This window comes from Saccostrea echinata, unplaced genomic scaffold (assembly GCF_033153115.1).
Source record: "Saccostrea echinata isolate AGI-Se365-2 ecotype Australia unplaced genomic scaffold, CSIRO_AGI_Sech_v1 ptg000025l, whole genome shotgun sequence".
Taxonomy (NCBI): Eukaryota; Metazoa; Mollusca; class Bivalvia; order Ostreida; family Ostreidae; genus Saccostrea; species Saccostrea echinata.
This window is the reverse complement of record NW_026889774.1, coordinates 19,607,900-19,630,334: the sequence shown is the minus strand read 5'-3', so window position 1 is coordinate 19,630,334 and position 22,435 is coordinate 19,607,900. Positions and strand designations below refer to the sequence as shown.

The 22,435-nt window shown below is 32.0% G+C and overlaps 2 protein-coding genes across 2 annotated transcripts in view; both read left to right on the top strand.

The window, feature by feature from the left end:
• LOC133192118 (small ribosomal subunit protein uS13) overlaps positions 1-22,435 on the top strand; it is a 105,534-nt gene that overhangs the window by 75,352 nt on the left and 7,747 nt on the right. The gene's annotated exons all lie outside the window — the stretch shown is intronic.
• LOC133192931 (uncharacterized) lies at positions 9,812-11,940 on the top strand. Its single transcript, XM_061328935.1, has 10 exons — positions 9,812-9,855; positions 9,966-10,103; positions 10,233-10,319; positions 10,481-10,642; positions 10,735-10,821; positions 10,932-11,000; positions 11,155-11,226; positions 11,357-11,464; positions 11,636-11,695; positions 11,845-11,940. Exons 1-10 carry the CDS (start codon positions 9,853-9,855, stop codon positions 11,938-11,940), a joined length of 882 nt encoding a protein of 293 aa, XP_061184919.1. The 5' UTR covers positions 9,812-9,852.

Below are 22,435 nucleotides of genomic sequence, written 5' to 3'. Positions count from 1 at the left end.
TGACCTCGATCAAAGGCGTGGGATTCGCGCGTTGGGTTACATAACTAAACATCGAGCTGAACATGGAGACCGTAATATGCATACAGCTAATGATCGTGAATTATTCAATGCATACAGTTTAAAATCACTTACAAAGTTTGTTGTAATAATAAACGTAGAAAGATAGATTTAATATTCTCCGCTTTTGAATACTATTAATCTAATTTAAAAAAGAAGAAAAGAAAGACTAGTTGTAATAAATAATTTAATAGTGAACCATAAACCACGTTTTAAACCTTATTAAAAAGAAAATTAACATTAAATACCGCAGGGTATATTATTGATAGCAAGTCTGTTTAAGTTATACACATGAAGAGGTCTGATTTCCTTGCCGAATGAAAAACGTTACCTGTTTACCTGGCCTGCTTTCTAATACGTATTACGCAATACCCATGGTATACTCGAACAAAACAACATTTTCATTAGATCAAAAAGGTGTAAAAGAACAATTTTGTTCCCAAGATCCAGATCGAAATATTAACCGTTTTTGAGTTATAAAGCAAAAACTTTTAAGGGCCCAAGATCCCTAATCATAGGGGCCAGCCCCTTTTAAATAGTATAATATGAAAGCCCTTGCAATTATGCACAACTTTTGTTCTACATGTCTTAACAAAATATTTCTAGTTTTCAAGATATAAAGGAAAATATGTCAAATTTTTTGCTGTTTTCCGCGTTCTAACTTTTGACCCCTCTCTAGCGCCATTTTTAATGCAAAAATCAAAAAACAAAAACCGATGTGCACAACTTCAATGCTTCCTCTTTTCAATTTCAAAGGGTTTTGTGCTCCAATTATAACCATTTCTGAGCCTTTGTCTGGAAATCGGAGGCATGCAAAATTCAATCAAAGGGGAATAACTCGTGAACAGAAGGTAATTTCCGAATTGTATTACGGTATTCTGACAGTGTTTTGTAAAGTCTAAAAGCTCTGAAAATTTGAACAAAATCTGTTTAAAAATGAGGAAGATATGAAGTGTCAAAGTTGGCGTCTAGGAAAAAAAAAAAAAAAAAAAGAATAATAAGAACTAGAGCGAGCTCGTTGCAAAGCAACGAATAGGTCTTCCGTTGGAGCTGCGGAAGGAAGAAGTGACCTTGAGTCAAGGTCATGCAACATTCTAAAGTTATACATGTAAGCAATCTTGTAAGGGGAAGCAACTTACAATATTTCGCTAGGAAAAACTGTAAAGGAATGTACGTGACCTTGAACATTCCAAATGACCAAATGACAAGCCATGTCACACTCTCGTCATAAAACCCAATCTGTGTGTTACCGACTTGAAAAGTTCACAGTGACACGCCATGTTCTTTTAGTCCATACATACAGTCAAAACATCTTATCCTTAGTGACCTTGAACTTGAGTCAAGGCCATGTCACACTCTGCATGATACCAGCAATGTTTCACTAGTACAAATACGGTAGCGAAATTACAGTTTCTCTGTCAGTGACCTTGACTCGACCAAATGACCTTGCATCAAGACCATAACACACACTGGTTAAGAGCAATCCCAGTCTGAGTTTCTGAATGGATAAGTTCAGCCATGTTTTTTCAGACCATACAGCGAGTCGGAATAATTTGTTAGGTTCAACACAATGATTTAAAAATTCATTGAGAATGTTTTATGCTCAGTTTGGATAAGTAGTAAAACGTGGAGAGCGGTTCTTTGGATGAGACCGTATAAGGTCTCGTGTCGGGGTAAGTGCTATAGCATGAGTGATCTCATGCTATAAATTTTGAATTTACCGGGTGGCAGTAAATACAAAATTTACAACATGACATGTAAATTTTGTATTTACTGACAACAGGTAAGTTCAAAATTTACAACATGACAGATCCATGGCACTTGATTCTACCTCTGATTTCAAAAGATTTGCACTGTTCCTAATTTGTATATATTGTTTGAATGGTCTTTTAAGCTTGAATGTTGCACAGGTGCTTGTGGACAGGAACCCCCCCCCCCCCAATATACACCCAATACACACCCCGGGGTCCAAGAATATTTTTATTCGTCTTTTTCCATAAATTAATCTTTTAGTACACATTTACAATGTATTCCATATGAAAAATCAAAAATTACCGTAGAATTAACGTTTTATTCAAAAATCATACCCGCGGTATTATGAAATAGAGAAGGTAAGTCACTTCCATTTATTTTGTTAACACTGGACCTCTCTTGGATATCGGGCCTAAAATATCATATACCTACCACATGTCACCAAAATATGTTATTATATCTTGTTTCGGTAGATATTTTTTGTCTTTAATCGTGCTATTTAATTGCCTATGCATTCCACAATAATCCGAGTATTCATCGTCAAACGTAAGAAATGTAAGATTTGGAAATATCAAAGTAGAAATTATACGGAAGTGATGCAGAAACGACACCTAGCGGGTAACTCTCGAGTTCCGAGTGTTACAGAAAAGGGAAAAGCCAGAGGTCTACGGAAAAGTTCGGGAAAAATTTTGATAAAGAAGTCGAAATCGATTCATTAGAATTTTAAATTTTGCTGCAGATTTTCCAGATGAGTTAGGGTAGTCATCAATATTCTTTTTAAAGGATTTTATTACTCAAACCAAATAGCGTTTTAAAAAACGCTTTCTAACTGCATTTAACCAGTTTGTACAATTTCCCTGTTGTTCTTCATACTCACATATGTTTATGACATGTCCGCAGAATGTAATTATTTGTATTGAGCAAATTACACCAATAATTCAGAATTCGAAGTTTTCTTTGAACATACATTGGGCATCTACCAAATTCGAAATAAACCATTAAGTTATTTGTAGATTTTCGAAGCGACATAATTTTCTTCAAAAAGTTAATATGTACTTGCTCAACATGTGGGGCTTTATGAAATCCCCACATCTCACATCCATAATGAAGAACAGAACCTACATATGTATCAAATAAAGAGAGTGTAGTATCCACATTTAGATTATTCTCTTTCACTCTTTTCCACAAAGAAAAAGTACATTTTTCATTAACATTTCACCTGTGGAATGCTGATCATTTTCTCCGATTTCCATCCCTTATTGCTCAAAGGCCGTAAGTACCATGTACATTATAAAATGTATAAATTTTCAGCCATTCACCATTTATATCCTATCAAAATTTTAATTCCATCTATTTTGTTAACATTAAATTCTGGAAATATAGTCAAAAATCAGGAATGAAAATAATAAATGTTAAAAGTGAAATTTATTAATTGTCGAAAGTGCAATGCAAAATTCAGGAAATCAAATGCAAAAACCGAAAATGGTAACTCCCCTCACCCAAAGAAACTATTAGTAAACACTTCGACGCTCAATTGACCACTCCAATGAACACATTAAATCGTTACATTTTTTAAGTTTTAAAATAAAATAAAAGACCTTAAAAAGTTTATAAAATAGGAAAGCTTAGTCACAGATATTAATCGTTGCAAACCTTGTTTTTCATTCATTTGACGATTCGCGAATAACGAATGTCGCGTATGATTATTGGTTTACATTAAAATAGGTTGTGGATATCTCTCGGAATTCAACACGAGCCCTCACCTATATGTATACGTGCCTGAACAAACCAACCGATTGACATTTTCGGCTCTAAAGAAAAACATTGTATTCTTTAAAGGGGGGGGGGGGGGTACGTATCGTAATGAGAGGAAATTTGATCACCTGTCAGTCCATTAAACATGAAAGATTATTTTGGAATATTTGTATACAACTGCGTGGCTTTCTTAGAACCAAATTAGTATTTGTTAGATAAATTAAATAATTATTTAAATTAGATGTTTAAGATTTGTGACATATTTGTAAGAACCACTTTATTTACCAAACAAAGTTTCACTCTTATATGGACGCCGTGATATATTTGATAGGCTGTTTAATTACTATTCGGATATATTACCATTCAAAGGACCAACACATTTTTTTTAATTTGGATAAAAAGTCCGACAATTTTCAACCACGTTTGCTATAATTTTACCGAATCGGATCTTTTTTCCGTATAGTCGAAATGCATGGACGCAGGATAAAAAACCGTATGCTGATCAATCAAAACATCATTGCGATTGTGTATTTAATTTATGGAGATATGTTTTTTTTCTGTTTTTCCTTATCTGTGAATTACCCGTTTGCTTTGTACACAAGCATGTATATTCTGAAAGCTCAGGATGTATTTACTTTGGGCGCTCTTCCATGTAAAACTGCATGTACTTACAAGCATGTATCCGTAAAATCGTGTATTGGGATATTCTGTTTATTCGACGAAATAAAAGAAATGCATAAGTATATCATTCTGTACAATACAATTGTAAGTTTGGTAGCAAATAATGCAAACTCAGAAGTGATTAATTTAATTTTCGATTTTCCCGAGAATTGAAAACGTCACCTCCACTTACAATTATTATGCATGTGTACGTGCAGTTTAAAACATGAGACAGAAAAATAAATTGTTGCAAACCTAGTGGTTAAGTCGGCAATTAAAATGCATAAAACTTAAAATGAATAAATACACAGGCGGATGAGATAATGATAAAAATAAGCGTGAGATAGAGTGAAATTAAATAATATTTAAGATTTGAAATGATTTCAAACACATGTACAATTTTCCATTAATCGCTATGAGTACACATTGCATTAAATTTTTAACACCGATATGACCGCGGCTCGCTAATCTCTGCGGCCACGTGTGAACGACGAGTGGGTTACAAATTTTGAAGTTAAACACAGAGACAGAGCGGAATATAAACTGTCTGCTGTAAGAAGGCGCGAATTATTGTTTGTTTAAAAGTATTATTTTACGTATATAGTTTATTTAATATTAAATGAAAAATTAAATGAAGAAACAAGAGACTGATAGTAAAAATTATACTTTACACAAGTATCACTAAATACAATTCTTTGCCGTAGCACCTTTTCAATTACAATTGAAATAGAATACTATAACACGGGATAGAGAAATATTTTTTTTTAATCGTATTGTTGTGTCAACAGTGACCAGGTCGATGAAAGCGATTAAAATTCGTAAAGATTAAATCAAAGATGAGATTAAGTTATCTTAAAGATTCGATATAAATAAAAAAAACATAATGTTTCATTAATCGTTGTTTCTACACAATGGATTTGTCTTCTCAGATGTTTGTTTTGTTTACATGGCTTATGACCGCAGGTGCCTGGTACACTGGTGACCTCGGCAACGTGGGATCGCGGGTTGTGTTACATAACCATAACATCGAGGTGAACATGGAGAACGTAAACTGGTAAAATGCGTACAGTTAATGTTCATTAATTATTCGATGCTTAAAGTTTAATATAAGTAATATTAAACTTTAAGCATCGAATAATTAATAGATACATTTAATTCCTTCCTTTATTTGAAGACGTGTTCCCTTTAAATCTAAATTAAAAAAGAAAAGAAAGTTGTAAAAAATAATTTATGAGTGAACCACAGAACACGTTTAAAACCTTATTTAGAAGAAAATTAGCATAAAATACAGTAGGGTATATAATTTATTGCAAGTTTGTTAAAGTTATACACATGAAGAGTTCTGATTTACTTGCCGATTGAAAACGCTTACCTGTTTACGGGACCTGCTTTTTACCTACATATTACGACATATTACGCAATACTCGAACAAAACAACATTTGTATGAGATTAATAAGGTGTTAAAGAACAACTTTAATTCCGAAAGCCATATCGAAATATTTACCGTTTCTGAGTTATAAAGCGAAAACTTTCAAGGGCTCTAGATCCCTAATTATAGGGGCCAGCCCCTTTTAAATGATATCAAATGAAAGCTCTTGCTATTATGCACAACTTTTATTCTACATGTTTTAACAAAATATTTTTAGTTTTAAAGATATAAAGGAAAATATGTCAAAATTTTTGCTCTTTTCCGCGTTCTAACTTTTGACCCCTCTCTAGCGCCATTTTTAATGCAAAAATCAAAAAACAAAAACCGATGTGCACAACTTCAATGCTTCTTCTTTTCAATTTCAAAGGGTTTTGTGCTCCAATTATTACAGTTTCAGAGCCTTTGTCTGGAAACCAGAGGCATAAAAATTTCAATCAAAGGGGAATAACTCGTGAACAGAAGGTAATTTCCGAACTGTATTACAATATTCTGAGAGTGTTTAGTAAAGTCTAAAAGCTCTGAAAATTTGAACAAAATCCGTTCAGAAATGAGGAAGATATGAAGCTTCAAAGTTGGCGTCTAGGAAAAAAAAAAAAGAATAATAAGAATAATCTTAACCATCAGAATCAGTAGAAGGTCTTCCGTTGGAAACGGAAGACCTTAATAATCTTAATCGTCACAATCAGTAGAAGGTCTTCCGTTGGAAACGGAAGACCTTAATTAACTTGGATATTGTCTGCACTGTGTGTGAGTTGACTTACGACCGTTTCACACTACAGACTTAACTTGCACTTGTGTGGGTTGGTTAGTTAGCATTAACGCCAATGATTTTCGGAAAGAAATCTGGTTTGTAAACATTTTAACATCAATTCTCTGTAAGGACCAAAATTTTACTGTAGGGCTGTGGCACACACCATGAGCGATTTTCATGAAACTTTTTCAGTTGATTAATGCCCATACAGTATGACATAATCAACATTCAAAATTAAAGTTACTACCTTGGTTGCCATGGTAACGGGCTAATATAGATTTTGTCCCCATTTACTCTCAATTCAAGCATAAAAATGCTATATACTTGATTTCATGTGGTTTAATCATCTTTATTATTTTGAGATAATCCATACATTATATGAATAGAACAAATGAAGCACTATATAACACAATAAAAAAAATTCTACAAGTCACCTGCAAATTCTTCAATTGATGGCTCAAAGATGACCAAATTCTTACATTTTGAAAATGGTCGTTTTTACCCTATATTTCAAGAAGTCTTTCAAGAAATGCAGGCAATTCAAGAAAAAAACCACCTTAAATTTTAGAAACACCATAATAATATTACTTAACTTTTATGAAAAGTGGAGTGGGGATTTTTTTCGTTTTCGGTATTTTTAACTTCGAAAATTGGCATTTTGCCAAATAATATTTTGTTCAAAATGTTACTAAACACTGGTTGTTTTATAAAATTTCTTTTCCAAACATTTTTCTCACTAATAAATAAGACAAACGGAATGATTAGTAAATATTATTAAAGATAATAAATAGGATAAAACAAAATTAAATGAATTATTATTGTATCTCTATGATCCTTTACAAAGGGCAGATAAACCAAAATCTAAAGAAAATTAGCTATTCAACTTTTCACTGGAACTTATTTCAGTAAACAACATTTTCAAATACTAGGTACAAAATGGAAAAAGATAATGGATTAAAACTCTAATGATACTAATCTTTACCCACCACCTACTATTTTTTTGGCCAAATTAGATTTTAAACTGTACCAATGGCGGATTTAGAGGGGGGCCCAGCCCCCCCCCCCCCCTCTTTGTGTCCAAAATATACATCAGATTTAATAAATCAATTTTTTTGGTGTGGCCTTGAGCCAGTACCCCGAGACCACACTGGTCCCCCCCCCCCCTTTTCAAGATTCCTGGAACCGCCACAATGTTACCAAAAATATATATTTTTTTTTATATAGCCTTGTGTATATTTTTCATTACATACAAACTTACATCTTCTACAATATTCTCCTCCTTTTGATAAACTTTGTAGTTATGATTTGCCAAAGTAAGTTGCTTTCTGAAGCAAGCAAAAATTCCTATAATGCAAATATATTAATAAGATATATATCTGGAATGTCCTGCTAACATGGTGATCTTTGAATATAGACCAATTAAGTCTATTATATAAAAAAAATTATTTAATTTAAAATTATGTCACTTTATTTGAAAAAAGCTTCTTACATGTAGTTTTTATACAAAATGAATATTTGAAAACATTCAAATTTATACCTGTGCCTAGGGTTGTTCTAACCATTCCCACTGACTGCCCTATCTTCTGCTTGTTGTTTTCCTCCAATTGCATCTTGTATTTTTCTCATGGGTTTTAGAGTACATGGAATCCCACATGATGGGAATGCAAGTCAGACCTCATAAAATTTGTTTCAATATTTTGCAAAGTGAATTTGACATTAAAAATCTATTATCATAATAAAGACCTGTACATCATTATCAAGTTGAATGCTGAGAAAGCAGTGTCTCCTTCATTTGATGAATTCCTTTGCCATTCACACCTGAATTCCAATTTAAAAAGTTGAAAATCACATCATTTTTCCGTTATTGTTTCATGTTTATTTTTCTGGCGTCTGTTTTGCCACATGTTGTTATAAACTTCTTTCGACTTCAATACAGGAGAGTCAACAAAGGGAAATAACACCAGTTTAATTTTTTGTCTTCAGTGCAAAAGAGTCAGCAAAGGGAAATAACTCTTGGTTAATTTTTAGGAAAAGTTCTAATTTGAGGGGATTGGAATGTGACTTATAACTGATTTCCCCACCTCAAATCTTTTTGCATCTTTTAGATCTAAGCTTGATCTTACTAAAGAGATCTTTTTTCTAAGTTTCAATTGCCTGCAAAATTCAAATACGCATATCAATTGCCTGCAAAATTCAAATACGCATATCAAGAAATAGGCACCATTGTATTCATTTTTATGACAAATTCATGTAAATTGATCTGTATCATATTAAAAACCTTGGGTTAAATTGAATAAAATTTAGATGCACAGACACTTTGATTACTTAGCTATAAAATGAAACCCATGTTATGTTCATAACTTTCCTACATTAAGGAAGCACGGAATTATTTTACATGGTGAAGACAATCAGGTCAGTTTTGCCATGACAAAATATTTCAAAGCCGTTGCTATGGAAACCAAGGAGGTACTGTCCAAAATTTACCTACCAGTAGTCTTTATATAGGGCACTCTCTAATATTATAGTCATAAAATAAAATTCCATGATAGTGCGTGGCCAAGCATTTTTGGTCCTTACAGAGAATTGATGTTAAAATACACATAATTTCAGAATACCTTGCGAGGCAAACGACCTTTAATCTTGACAATTTTATACAGGAATTTTAGTTTTCCCAGTTAGTAGAGTTTTCTCTCTCATTTCCAGTGCAGAGGATCAATGAACGTTAAGCAGAATGGATTGTGACGTAATTATTTGATTATAATGCCATAATTTGCTAAGGTGAAGTTTTAACTCGCAAAAGGAACTGCAATGTGAACATAACATTGATTTATGTAAGTTCAATCAGTCTGAAATAAATTATTAGTAATTTAATTGGATTTAACCCATTATGAATCTGGCCTGAAACTGGAATAAACTGTAAAAACTACTTTACAGGAGTAGCCGCAATAAGACACGCAAAACACTAAATCAAATACAATGGTTTAAGTTAAGAAATAAATGTCTAATTGGGTGGGGATTCTAATTTGCATGAATTGGACTTATTTCCGGTGTAAAAATTGAGTCACACGTCGTCAGAGATAGTCAACGAAATAAACATGTGACGTTACATACATGTAGCTTGTTCAGAGCTTGAGTGTGATCACTGCCCCATTAACATGCAACATTAGCAGAGTATTATAAATGCTAGGTTATTACGTCAAGTATCTATAAAAATGTTCATGAAGTAAAAGATAATTTTTCACAAAAATTCATCTTCCAAGTTTTGGTGTGCTAACATAAAAGTTCTCTCTAATCAGCTCAGACGTCATGATAAAGTACGTCACAATCACGATGACTGTGTAAAGGTTCGACGTCTTTGCATTGTGACGTCACAATAACTTCTAAGGAAGAATGCAACACTTCACAACGGAGGCAAAACATTGAAGTTGTTCAAGTAGTGAAACCATTATGGTAACTACTAGTATTTCATTTGCACTCTACTTAAACTATGTACATGTATATGTAAATGTATATATATTTAAATTTTAATTACTGAATGACATATTTTTAATGCATCACAGGAACCCAAATACAAGAAGAGTAAGGAATATTTTGGAAATTTGGATTTCGATAGTGATTGGATAGACAATGCCAGGTCTGAATTCAAAGACGGTACAGAATATCTAGAATGGTTGGATCAACAACTTCCATATTTAGAGGTATAGAGAAATACGTATTTCACTATGCCTTTATATGAGAACCTTAAATGTTACATTTTATGACTATGAGTAATTTTAAATGCTTTTATTTCTCGATTTCATGATTATTTATAAAATGTAATATTTCAGCGATTTGAATCCAGTGATGCGGTTCATTACTACTATTTTCGGAGCTGGAGTAGACAGAGATATTTTCCCGATATGGAACCTTTACTTGTAAGCTAGTTTCTTAATTTTATTCTTGCGTTAAAGTCCAGTGCTTATGCTTTTTAGCATAAGCCGAGACCTAGTCTACATTGACCCTATTGATAAAATGTCAGCATTTTATACATAAAACGTTTGTGAAATTTAAGCAAATCTCTCATTGTTATGTAAAGGAAAAAGAATTTGAAGAGGACGAAGATGTTAGTTTGACAGATGACTACGTTGATGGCACAGTCAAAAAAACTGAAAAGGTTCGGGAAAATGGAACAAAGCCAGAATTCAAAGACGGGAGACAACTCGTGGAATGGCTCGAAAGAAAACTGCCATATCTGGAGGTACTGAAAGTTACAAAACACGCTTGTATAAAGTGATATATTTCTTTTTTTTTTTATCATGGGCTTAGTTTCACTAATTTTTTAATTTTCAGCCATTTGCCCCTGAAGATGCATTGCATTACTACTTCAACAGGCAATGGAGTCGGCAGAAATTTGAACTTAAACTCGATATTTTAGTTGTAAGTTTATTATATACAAATGTCTTTATTGAAAATTTGAATGAATTTCAAAACGTTAATTCCGAGACTTTTCGTGTTTTATACACATAAATTTGTCGTTTTTATTCAAGGAGGAAGACATGGAGAACAAGAAAGAAACTGCTGCCCAGTGCAATCAGGGGGATGGCGTAGGCTTTGAGGTGAGTCCACACATTCAATATTTTGACTTCGTTTTTATTACATTATGGATTTATATACATGTAAATTTAAAAAAAATCAATGTCCAGTCCATCATTAGCAGTGTTTAGCATTTCTATTTTTTTTAATTAATTTTCTTCTCTGTAATATCTCTAGGACAAAGATGATAGAAATCCTTATATCAAATTGATGGCGAGCCCTTTAGTTCTGGAAGGATTCAATTTTAGGGTAATAAAATGAATTGATTGTCTTAAACTTCAAAGGATTGTCTTAAACTTCAAAGTATACATTACCAGAATTTACAGACGTTATCAAATGTTAATAATTAATTTCATGATATTTGGTTTCTTTTTCTCAGAAATCTGAGCCACATGGAAATGGCGCCAAAAGGAATACTACCAGGGAAAAGGATACCTTTATGATGCAGTTTAGTACTGGAGGCGATTCTCTGTTTGGTGATAAAATGGTAATTTATAGTATGGATAATTTTTCAGTAGTCATCCGTTTAAGTTCCCTAATTACTTAAATCACTTTAAAATAATCAGCTTTAGATTTTATTAGTTAATCCTTTTTAAAATCATAGCGTTACAAATAAATCATTTTTGCGTATTAATGATATTTTTCGTTTCATTTTTAGTTGAGCAGTATCAAAATAGCAAAAATACAATCTAGGCTCCACCCACTTCTTCAGAAGAATGTAAGTTTCTGTCCATGTTTAATATCGAATGTGACATGTTAAACGCTATGTCTTTAAAGAAAGAATCAATCAATTCTTTGTTTAAAACTGAAATATTTGTTTTCACCGATTGTAAACTTTATAACCATGTACTAAATTGATTATTTCAGAAGAAGGGAAAGAGAGATAATTTCACAGATGAGAAGAAAGGAAAGAAGAAAAGGACAAACAAGACATTTTCATTTATTCTCCGTGTGTTTGGCTGATGTTTGAGACACCTGTAAAACGAACTATAGACAGAGAATTGTTGAATTATTTGTAACTTTTTAGTTTTATAATAATATCACTTGATTGAATACAAATATATATTTCTACATTTTAGTTTTTTTAATTGATTACTCTTTATGGTTGACAAAAATTTGACACATCCTATGTAATTTCATTATTGACTGCCAACTGCCCACTTCCACTTTTCGTACATTATATTGACTTCCGTGGTATCTATAATAAGCAGTTAAGAGGCCATGTCAGTAAGCATTGAGCTTCACACTATATAAACATGGAAAGTGGAAAATTTTATTCCTAGCTCAAATTTTGTGAACATGATGGGTTTGAATAGTCTTTCAAAACAATATATCTACCAGGCATATGACCTCTTGTTTCCATGGCAACCAGAGCATTTGTTATATTTTATTACATAAATATTTGGACTGGTCTATCCTTTTAAAATTCGTGTATATTACATCCAAACTCCATGTATAATTTTATAATATGGCTCATAAATTGCTTTGAAATATATTTTTCTGTTTTATAAGGAAAAAATTTAATTTGTGATTGATTTTTATTAGATTTTACCTATTATATCGCATGAAGAGCTGTGTTGTTTGCTCAATGTTTACTGAAATGGCCTCTTAATACACGAACAAACTTTATAATAAGCAAAAAAAGACTAATCATGACTTTGCTGTTCTTCAGAAGATTTTTAAAAGATATTTCCTATGTATTCCTATGTATCCCCTGTTGTGACCCCGCCCTACCCCTGGGGGTCATGATATGAACATACTTGAATCTACAGTATGTGATGAAGCTATCACATAAGTTTCATCTTTTCTCGCCCAGTGGTTCTTGAGAAGATTTTTAAAATATGCCACAAAATTTTCAAGAATTCTTAACTATTTCCCCTTGAAAAAGGATATGACACTTCCTGTGAACAAACTTTAATCCCCATCACCCAAAGGATGCTTTGTGGCAAGTTTGGTTGAAATTGTCCGAGTGGTTATGGAGAAGAAGTCGAAAATGTAAAAAGTTTACAGACAACACACGACAGACGGACAGCTAGACAAACGGATACCGGACACTTTTTGATCAGAAAAGCTCACTTGAGACTTTGGCTCAGGTGAGCTAAAGAGGACAGAGGCTTGAAAATTACACTTGAAGAAGGGGGTGGGGTATCTTCCTATTGACAAAACACAGAGCTCGTAAATTTCTTAATGAGAGAATTATGTCTGTTTTAATAATGTTAGAGAGAATAAAAAGAAAAAAATAAATTTAAATACATGGGGTCATATACGATAAACACTAATTAGGGTCTTTGATAAACTTATTTCATGAATTTATCTTAAATTAGAAACACCAAGGAAAACTTTCAGATGTCTTATAACTTATCCAAATTTATCAACTGTCTACATGTACAAACTTGTACTACTGGATTCATTCAAAGTTATTGAAAAATCCATAACACGTTTTCTATATACAGGGGACATGCATTTGTATCTATTTGTCTTTTTAAAACAGAAATAAAACTTGAACCTATTGGACCCATACTTTCATTAATTAATGACAATACGTCTTGATCATTTTTTATTTTAAAAAATAGGCAATCTTTGGGTTTTTTTTTCTCTATCTCTTTCGGAGAAGACATTTACTGAGTGCATTGTCAATATTTTGCATGCAAGATTCAAAATAACTATTGATGTATATCAAACTTCAGACTTTTTGAAGTTAGTTAAGTAGTATTTGATGCAAGAACTGTCAATTTACAACAAAACAATGATGTTGCAGTTTTGAACCAAAGGGTCTCAATTAAATAGTATATTCTTAAAAATTAAGACTGGATTCTGTAATGACCAAATCAAATTTATTTTACTACATTAAGAATATTGCTGATCTAAGATGAATTAGCTATGATTTTTTTTAGCTCAGCTGGCCCAGATTTTCAATAAAATATGTTCAAAACAAAACAAGTGAGCTTAACATGCCACTTAACACGACATCATTTGGCGTCTGTCGGCGTGGTCGGCGTCGTAAACTTATTAACTACTGGGCAGATTTTTCTGAAACGTTATAGAAATAATGTGGGGCATGTCTTCTCCAAAAGACTCACTTTTCATTTTAACAAGGTCGTTGTTTCTATAAAAAGAACATTAAGGGATATGCATTGGGGGGGGGGGGGGAGGGGGCTTATTACTCAGACATTAATGCAGACAGGCAAAATCTTGCAGGGAATAATGATCTAGCTATCTAGCAAGTTTCATTAAAATCTGTACACTTTTCATTTTGATTCAAAAATTAAGGCCATGCACTTATACTACAAATAGAACGTAAGAGCGATATGCATTTTTTTCTCTCTAATAGCTCAGAAATGATAGCATATAGGCACAGTCTGGCAAGGGTGAAAATAATCAAAATGGTATGATTTAGTTACTTATCAGACTTCATCAGCGCCTGAAAATAATGTAAAATTCTGGTGACTTGTAGTTTTTGACGTCTTGAAAATAGAATTTTTTGAAAACTATTGGAGTTGTATACGTAATCGTAATGACAAAATCAAATGGTATAATAAGGTCTAGACTACTTGTTTACCAAATTTCATTGTTTGATTCTAAATGTTGGAGTTGTAGCCTCTGAAATATGAATTTGTTATTTATGTAGTTTTTGGCTATGTCAGTTATTTGAAAATTATATGATATAAATTATGAAAATTGCAAAAACAAGAATTGCTGACTATATAGACAAAACCAGTGTACAATATATTAAACAAATTCTAAAGTATCTAATCATCCATTTTGGAATTATTACCCACTGAACTGTCAAAGTTTTGTGAATTTTGGTTTTTGTTCCAGATAGGTATTGGATTTTTTTTAAATTGGCTACATCCACGTGAGCGATTGTCGCTACTGTGAGTCTTTTTTCTTTTCTCTGTCCACAAAATGAAAAGTGACTTTAAACTAAAGATGTCTGACACTTAATTGCTGTTTCTTCTGTAATAAAAGCTGACATAGTCGGTTGTTTCTCTTTTTACTGGTACATGTATTTATATAGAACGACAAAGGGAAAGTCTCCTAATTGTTTTGTTTGTATTTCTGTTTTGTTTTTTCCTTTGTATGTACGTTTTTTTTTTTAAATATTTTTTTTAAATTTATTGATTTGCAATGTCAACCAGCTTTTTTAAAAAAAAAAATATTATCAAAATTTCTCGGAACCAATGGGTCTAAAAGAAAGTGGGGGGGGGGGGGTAGTTACATGATCAACATTAAAAAAAAATCCCCAATCATTCAGTTTTCTGTTTTACATTGTGATACACATAATTTTTTGATTGAAAAGTATTTATATTGTTTTTCTAAAATACTCCTTCTACACATAAGAAATCTGTTACTTTACTGTTATATGTTACTTAACATCAAATTTTCTACAACCTATTTTATAACGTTGATCGAATACTTGATTTATTCAGTATGATATTTGATATTATCAAATGAATCTCAATCAAAATGCCTTATAATGATGATCAATATATTCTTTTATTTTATTATGTAGCACCTGTCAACCACCTGGTCAATTAAGTGGCTTGTGGCTACCGTTTTGACGTTTCTGGTCTTTGTAGGCATTGTTGACTCTTACCGGATTATATCAGTGTTTTATCCTTTATATCTAAAACGAGAGTATAAACTATTTTTGTTGAATGTCTTAAACTAAGATCACGAACAATTTTCTTTGATGATCACCATGTCATCTTGAATAATCAAATACTATAATTAACATCATCCCCCCTGATTTACAGGTTGGTTTTGATCTAATTTAGACCTGAGAAATATACAACTGCAAAAAACGGATTAATTAAGACGTGCATATTAAAAGAGTTAATTAAACGTTGAATGAAATATAAATTGGATTTTGGGACCATTTCCTTTGATAATTACAACTGACGCAAGTGATACAAAATTCTTTAATGATATTATTTAAAAAAAAAACAAAAAAACAGAGAAAATGTCGGTTGTTCTACCAAATTTCGGAAATTTGCTCGTAGAAAAGTCGTCGACAGTGTTTAACTGCTCCGAATTTAGCGAGGAATATTGCAAAAATATCCAAGAAATATACTCAACATCTAAAATTTGTCCTATGGTACAGAGGAAATTACATGAAAAGAAGACAATGGTGAACCTATATCCGTGATGAAGGAAAATCAACAGCTACTTTGTTTGAAAGGTATTTCTTGTCTTTCAATACATTATTTCTTTTTCGTTTTTCTTTTCTATTTTCTTTTTTTTTCCGGGGGGGGGGGGGGGTATGGAGTTCCTGCTACTAGGTAAAAAAAAAGATGTGTTTTTTTTTTTATTCTAATCCATCGATACAAGTCTATTGACGTGAAGAACATAAAACTTTAAGATACAGCAAGATACTAGTATATAGGTATATTTTTTATGTCAAAAAAGTTAATGTAGCTGTTTAAAACTAAAAATAAAAAAAAATGTTAAAATAAGTAAATAAATTTCAATGGTAAGAGAAATAATATTTCTTTCGATGGAAAATTATTTTTGATGCGATATATGCACAACAGTACTTATAAAGTAATTTCATAGCTCATAAATAAGTTTAAATGTAATTTTAATTACCATTACTCCGAATTCAGAGGGAATTATCGCACTGATAAGAGAGATTTTCTAATATTGTTAACTATGTTTCCTTTATAAATTTTTTTTTCCAACACTTTTTTTTATCTTGAAATTTTGGCCTCGTGTGGTATGCTAGGTTTACTTGATTTTCAGTTTTACCTCTATCTTCAGTGAAAATAATGTTGACATTTCAAACTTGCTCGTATGTACCCTTCATTTCATATTGATATTTTATTTCCATTGCACTTAACTTCTACAACTAGTTAAAAAAATATACACTTTATGGTTGTAATTAATTATAGCAAGATATTAAACACTCAAATAAATAAAGTCTTTAACAAAATTGACATGCATGCATGAAAAACACATCTGAAAAGTTAAATCGTTTTCTCTTAATTTTGTATGCTTCAATTCATTTAATTACATATATATAGTTACGCATAACCGTAACTTACTTTCACTCAAAATTAGACAGAGGGTTAAAAAGTAGAGTGGGCTAAAAAGAAGAACCAAAACGTAGACAGTCAGCTAAAAGAAGACAGGAGGCTAAAAGGTAGACATAGTGCTAAAAAGTAGTAAGAGGGCTAAAAAGTAGACATAGAGATAAAAGTCACATGTAGACAGAAGGCTTAATAGTAGACAGAGGGCTAAAAGTAGACACAAAGGGCTAAAAGTAGACAGAAAGCTAAAAAAGTAGGCAGTGGTTAAAAGGTAGAGGGCTAAAATGAAGACAGAGAGCTAAAAAGTATACAAAGAGCTAAAGAGAGCTAAAAAGTAGATAGAGAGCCAAAAAGTAGACAGAGGGCTAAACAGTAGGCAGAGGGCTAAAGAGAGAGAGAGAGAGAGAGAGAGAGAAAGTAGACAGCTAAAAAGTAGACAGAAGGCTAAAAAAATAGAGAGAGAGAGAGAGAGAGAGAGAGAGAGAGAGAGAGAGAGTTAAAAAGTAGACCGAGAGCTAAAAAGTGGGCAGAAAGCTTAACAGTAGACAGAGGGCTAAAAAGTAGAGGGCTAAAAAGTAGACTAGGGCTAAAGAAATCAAACATTTCTTCACAGAATTGTCAGCCTATATTGTTATATGGATGTAAAGTTAGGAGATTTTCAAATAATGCAATTATAGAAAGGATTCATCTAAAATTTTAAGAAAGAAAAAAGAAATTAAGCTTTCTTATAAACCAAGAAATAGGAGGGAAAATCGGTTGGTTTGAACATATAAGAAATATTCTAAACAATTGCTGACTATCTAATATTTGGCTTTAACAAAGCTCAAGTAATATAAAATGGATCTAGATGGGGGGGGGGGGATTTGCCGAAGTAATAAATGTATATACTAAAGCAACTAAAAGTGACCTTGGACCCCCCTAGAAAACGCCACCCTTGTTAAGTTGGTATCATACATATGAAGCCTAAGAAGTGATTAAAATTGACATGCATGCATGTATTGGAAGAAAATCTGACAATTTCGTGTTTTTTTTCTCTCTTTTTTTTTTCATTATCATGAATGTTATGCTATTCTTTTTTTTTTATTTATATACGTTTGATTCATGAACTTTCAAATATAGTGAGGTATAACTACCATGCACATTCAAAAAGTAGACAGAGGGAGAACTCAAGAAATTACATGTATAAACATTTAATTTATTGTTTGTAAATCCGCTCCTAAAACCATAAAAATTGTAGATCTTTTGTATTTGAATAATAATCGTAAACAATATATTTTCAGCAATTGCTGTCACCATCGTAAGGTGTGTTCCATCACTTTGATCCAGAAACTGACAAGAAATTGACATGTAATTGACGCCTCCAAATCACCTCGGCATATCAACAAGTTGCATGAAGACGCTCTGGAATAATTAATAAGATGACTATAAATTAAATAGAACATTATCTATGAAAAAATATCCTTCCTTGACTCATACATTGATGAATTGATTATATGCTTTAAAAATGTTCTGTAAAGTTGACGTTGTATTACTTTTATGTATTAAATGCATGCAGCGAAAGACTGTTTACTTTTTCTGTCAGTAATAAATCTACTTCTGATTTGAATTATGCTCTTGATATAAGTTATGCTGTTTTACTTTATGCATAAACATGTACAGTATACAATAAACCAGAAGTCTCTGATGAGACTGTAGCTCTACTGGTCTGTTTGTATAACAAAAGAAAAGTAGCACTTGGATTTGCAACTTTGCAACATGCAACAATAAATAGAATTATGTATCTAAATGTAGTCTACTTCTGTGCCAAGTTATATTGAAATCAAATGAAAACTGCAGGAGGAGTAGCGTTTTGAAAGTATTTTAGGGAAATTTCTATTTTTAGTAACCATTCACCATTCACCCAAATAAAAAAAAAACAGAAATGCATATTATGTATCGTAGTGTATTCTGTGTGCCAAATTAGATTGAAATCAGACCAAAATTGTAGGAGGAGTAATGTTTAATGGGAATTTCACAAAAATTTTTATTTTAAGTAACCATGGCAACACTGTTCATCGAATTCAAAAACCAATGCAATAAATTATGTATCTTAGTATAGTCTTCTTGTATGCCTAATTATATTAAAAGCAGACTAAAACTGTAGCAGGAGTAGTGTTTTAAAGGAATTTCACAGAAATTTCTATTTTTAGTAACCATGGCAACACCGTTCATTGAATTCAAAAACCGATGCAATAAATTACGTATCTTAGTGTAGTCTACTTGTGTGCCAAGTTATATTGAAATCGGACCAAAACTGTAGGAGGAGTAGCGTTTTAAAGGAATTTCACAGAAATTTCTATTTTTAGTAACCATGGCAACACCGTCCATCAAAATCAAAAACCAATGCAATAAATTATGTATCTTAGTGTTGTCTACTTGAAAGCCAAGTTATATTGAAATCGGACCAAAACTGTAGGAGGAGTAGCGTTTTAAAGGAATAACACAAAAATTTCTATTTTTAGTAGCCATGGCAACACCGTCCATCAAAATCAAAAACCGATGCACTAAATTATGTATCTTAGTGTAGTCTACTTGTGTGCCAAGTTATATTGAAATCGGACCAAAACTGTAGGAGGAGTAGCGTTTTAAAGGAATTTCACAGAAATTTCTATTTTTAGTAACCATGGCAACACCGTCCATCAAAATCAAAAACCAATGCACTAAATTATGTATCTTAGTGTAGTCTACTTGTGTGCCAAGTTATATTGAAATCGGACCAAAACTGTAGGAGGAGTAGCGTTTTAAAGGAATTTCACAGAAATTTCTATTTTTAGTAACCATGGCAACACCGGCCATCGAAATCAAAAACCGATGCACTAAATTATGTATCTTAGTGTAGTCTACTTGTGTGCCAAGTTATATTGAAATCGGACCAAAACTGTAGGAGGAGTAGCGTTTTGAAAAATTGTTTACAGACAGACGGACAGACAGACAGACAGACAGACGGACGGACGACGGACACCTTACTATCGCATAAGCTCTTCTGGTCCCTGACCAATAGAGCTAAAAAGAAAGATCAGAGAGAGAGAGAGAGAGAGAGAGAGAGAGAGAGAGAGAGAGAGAGAGAGAGGGGTAACATATCTCTTTCTTTCGAACTCAGCTGATCAGATATGTGGAATAAGTCAATGAGGGTTTGTATGTCAATATATTTTTTCCGTGAAATGACATACATATACTCAAATGAAACCTGGCATTGCGGTCACATATAAATAGATGTAAAAAAAAAATGAAATTTGCAGTATTTTATTTCAAATTATACATGTACTGATAAATGAAATAATATAAGAAAACTTCGGAAGAATACGTCAAGTATATCTATGTGTGTGAGGGTTGCAAATAAACTTCTTTGTTTTTTTTTTCAAAACTACAGGAAACATAACTTCGTCTATTAATACACATATATTGTTTAGTAATTAACAACAACAACAAAAATAATAGAAAGAGCAGCAGTAACAATAATAATTGTTGTTGTCGTCATAATTATTATTATTATCATTATTAAAAAGTTGGATAAAATTGTAATAATTAAATAAAATAAAAAATACGTATATGGAGACGTACGAGTGCATATTTAAAATAAGAGGGAAATTACATTAACATCATTTTGTACAAAAGTTGTCTTTATATATGAGACAAGGGACACATCATGTGTGACCAGTCGACGGGGAATGCTTACTCCTCCATGTCATCTGATCCCTACCCTGTTTTCAAACAATAATAATGGGGAAATGTACAATGTTATTACAAATATGTATAATCAAATCAAGTACAGAATAATTTATGATAATGAGGTTTCTGATTTTTTAACTGCAAAAATGGCGTCAGATAGGGAGAAAAATCTGTCATCTTTTTTTTTATTTTTAACATATTCAAAAGAAGTACAAAACTTTTTACCAGCGCTATATGTCAAGTATGTCATGAAAACATTTTACTAAAACTTCGAATGTAGTGTCATCCTGGAAAATGGAATATCAGACTCATTCAGTGGAAAATCTGGAGTAAGGCAAGGATGCATATTATCACCAATTTGCTTCCTTATGGTCATTGATTGGATCCAAAGAAACACCACACAGAGGTGTGAACAACATTTAATTGTATATTTCAAATTATTTGCACTTTTATTTGGCTATGACACAGTATTGATTGCTCAACACTTACAAGTTAAAATTTATTGCTTTGAAAAATATTGTAGAAATTGGAATTAAAAAATTATCATTAGTTTGGGAAAGCAAAAGAAAAATTCAAAACAAAATAAAACAAAACAAAAAGCCCCCCCAACCCCCCCCCCAAAAAAAAAACAAACAAACAAAAAACAAACAAACAAACAAACAAAACAAAACAAACAAACAAAAAAACAAAAAAAAAAAAACAAACAAACAAACAAACAAACAAAAAATCTGAAATTCTTAAGACTAATTACATAACCTATCAATATGGTGTCAATTAGACTTTTGTGATAAAATTGTTCAGTCTATATTAATTGTTGTATGGATGTGTGGCATGTTTTTTTTTTTTTAACAATGCAATTGTAGACAGAGTACATGTTAAATTTTGCTCATCACAATCTATTCCCGACTGTATGGTGTTTGGTGAATTTGGTATAGACATCGTATGTACATGTGTACATCCAAATACAAGTACAAACTAAATATGTTGTCATAAGACATTAAAGTCATATATGGCGTATTTTTTATAAGTTCAGACTAACTAAAATTAAAAAGATCTTTCTGTTTGTTTTATTACTTTATATAAAGATAGGACTTTCCTGTAAATTACACAATTTAAATCAATCGCGTTTCATAGATATTAGAAATTTAAAACAATAACCGATTTATTTACCGACTCCGCATTTAAATATCAGACACAGTTTAAAGTCAATTAACTATAGAAACATGGGATTATTCAAGTTAAAAAATCGGTGAAAATTTTGATTTGAACGTAAGTAACAAATATCATTTTCATCTACACTCAATCTCGTATTTTTATTATTTTTATTTTTTTTTTTTAGCTCAGATACGCCATATATAGCTTTAATACCCGCACGCAACGTCGCCGGTAAAACCCAGTTTGCGACCGTTAAATCAGCATCAACGGTCGCAGATAACAAATGAGAAGACATGACACATAAGGCCATTCCAAATTTTTTTATGTTTAGCGTCCGCGTGCGCCTTGGTGACACCCCATATCACAAAAAACAAACAAAATCATGAGTCCTCAAATTGAATATTTTGGTCAAAATCGCTGAATTCTGTCAATTTCTCAAAATATTTGTCAACAATATAATATATTAGGAATATAGTAAAAATTGAATACCTTGATTTTGCTGAAAATGGTTTTTTTCTACGAGAAAAACAGATTAATGAAATCAAATCCTTTGAGTGACGTCATTT

Excerpts from the sequence above, each read along its gene's own strand:
- LOC133192931 (XM_061328935.1), top strand. Across the intron at positions 10,104-10,232 it reads AACAACTTCCATATTTAGAG|CGATTTGAATCCAGTGATGC; the intron begins GTATAGAGAAAT and ends GTAATATTTCAG. Across the intron at positions 11,465-11,635 it reads CTCTGTTTGGTGATAAAATG|TTGAGCAGTATCAAAATAGC; the intron begins GTAATTTATAGT and ends TTTCATTTTTAG.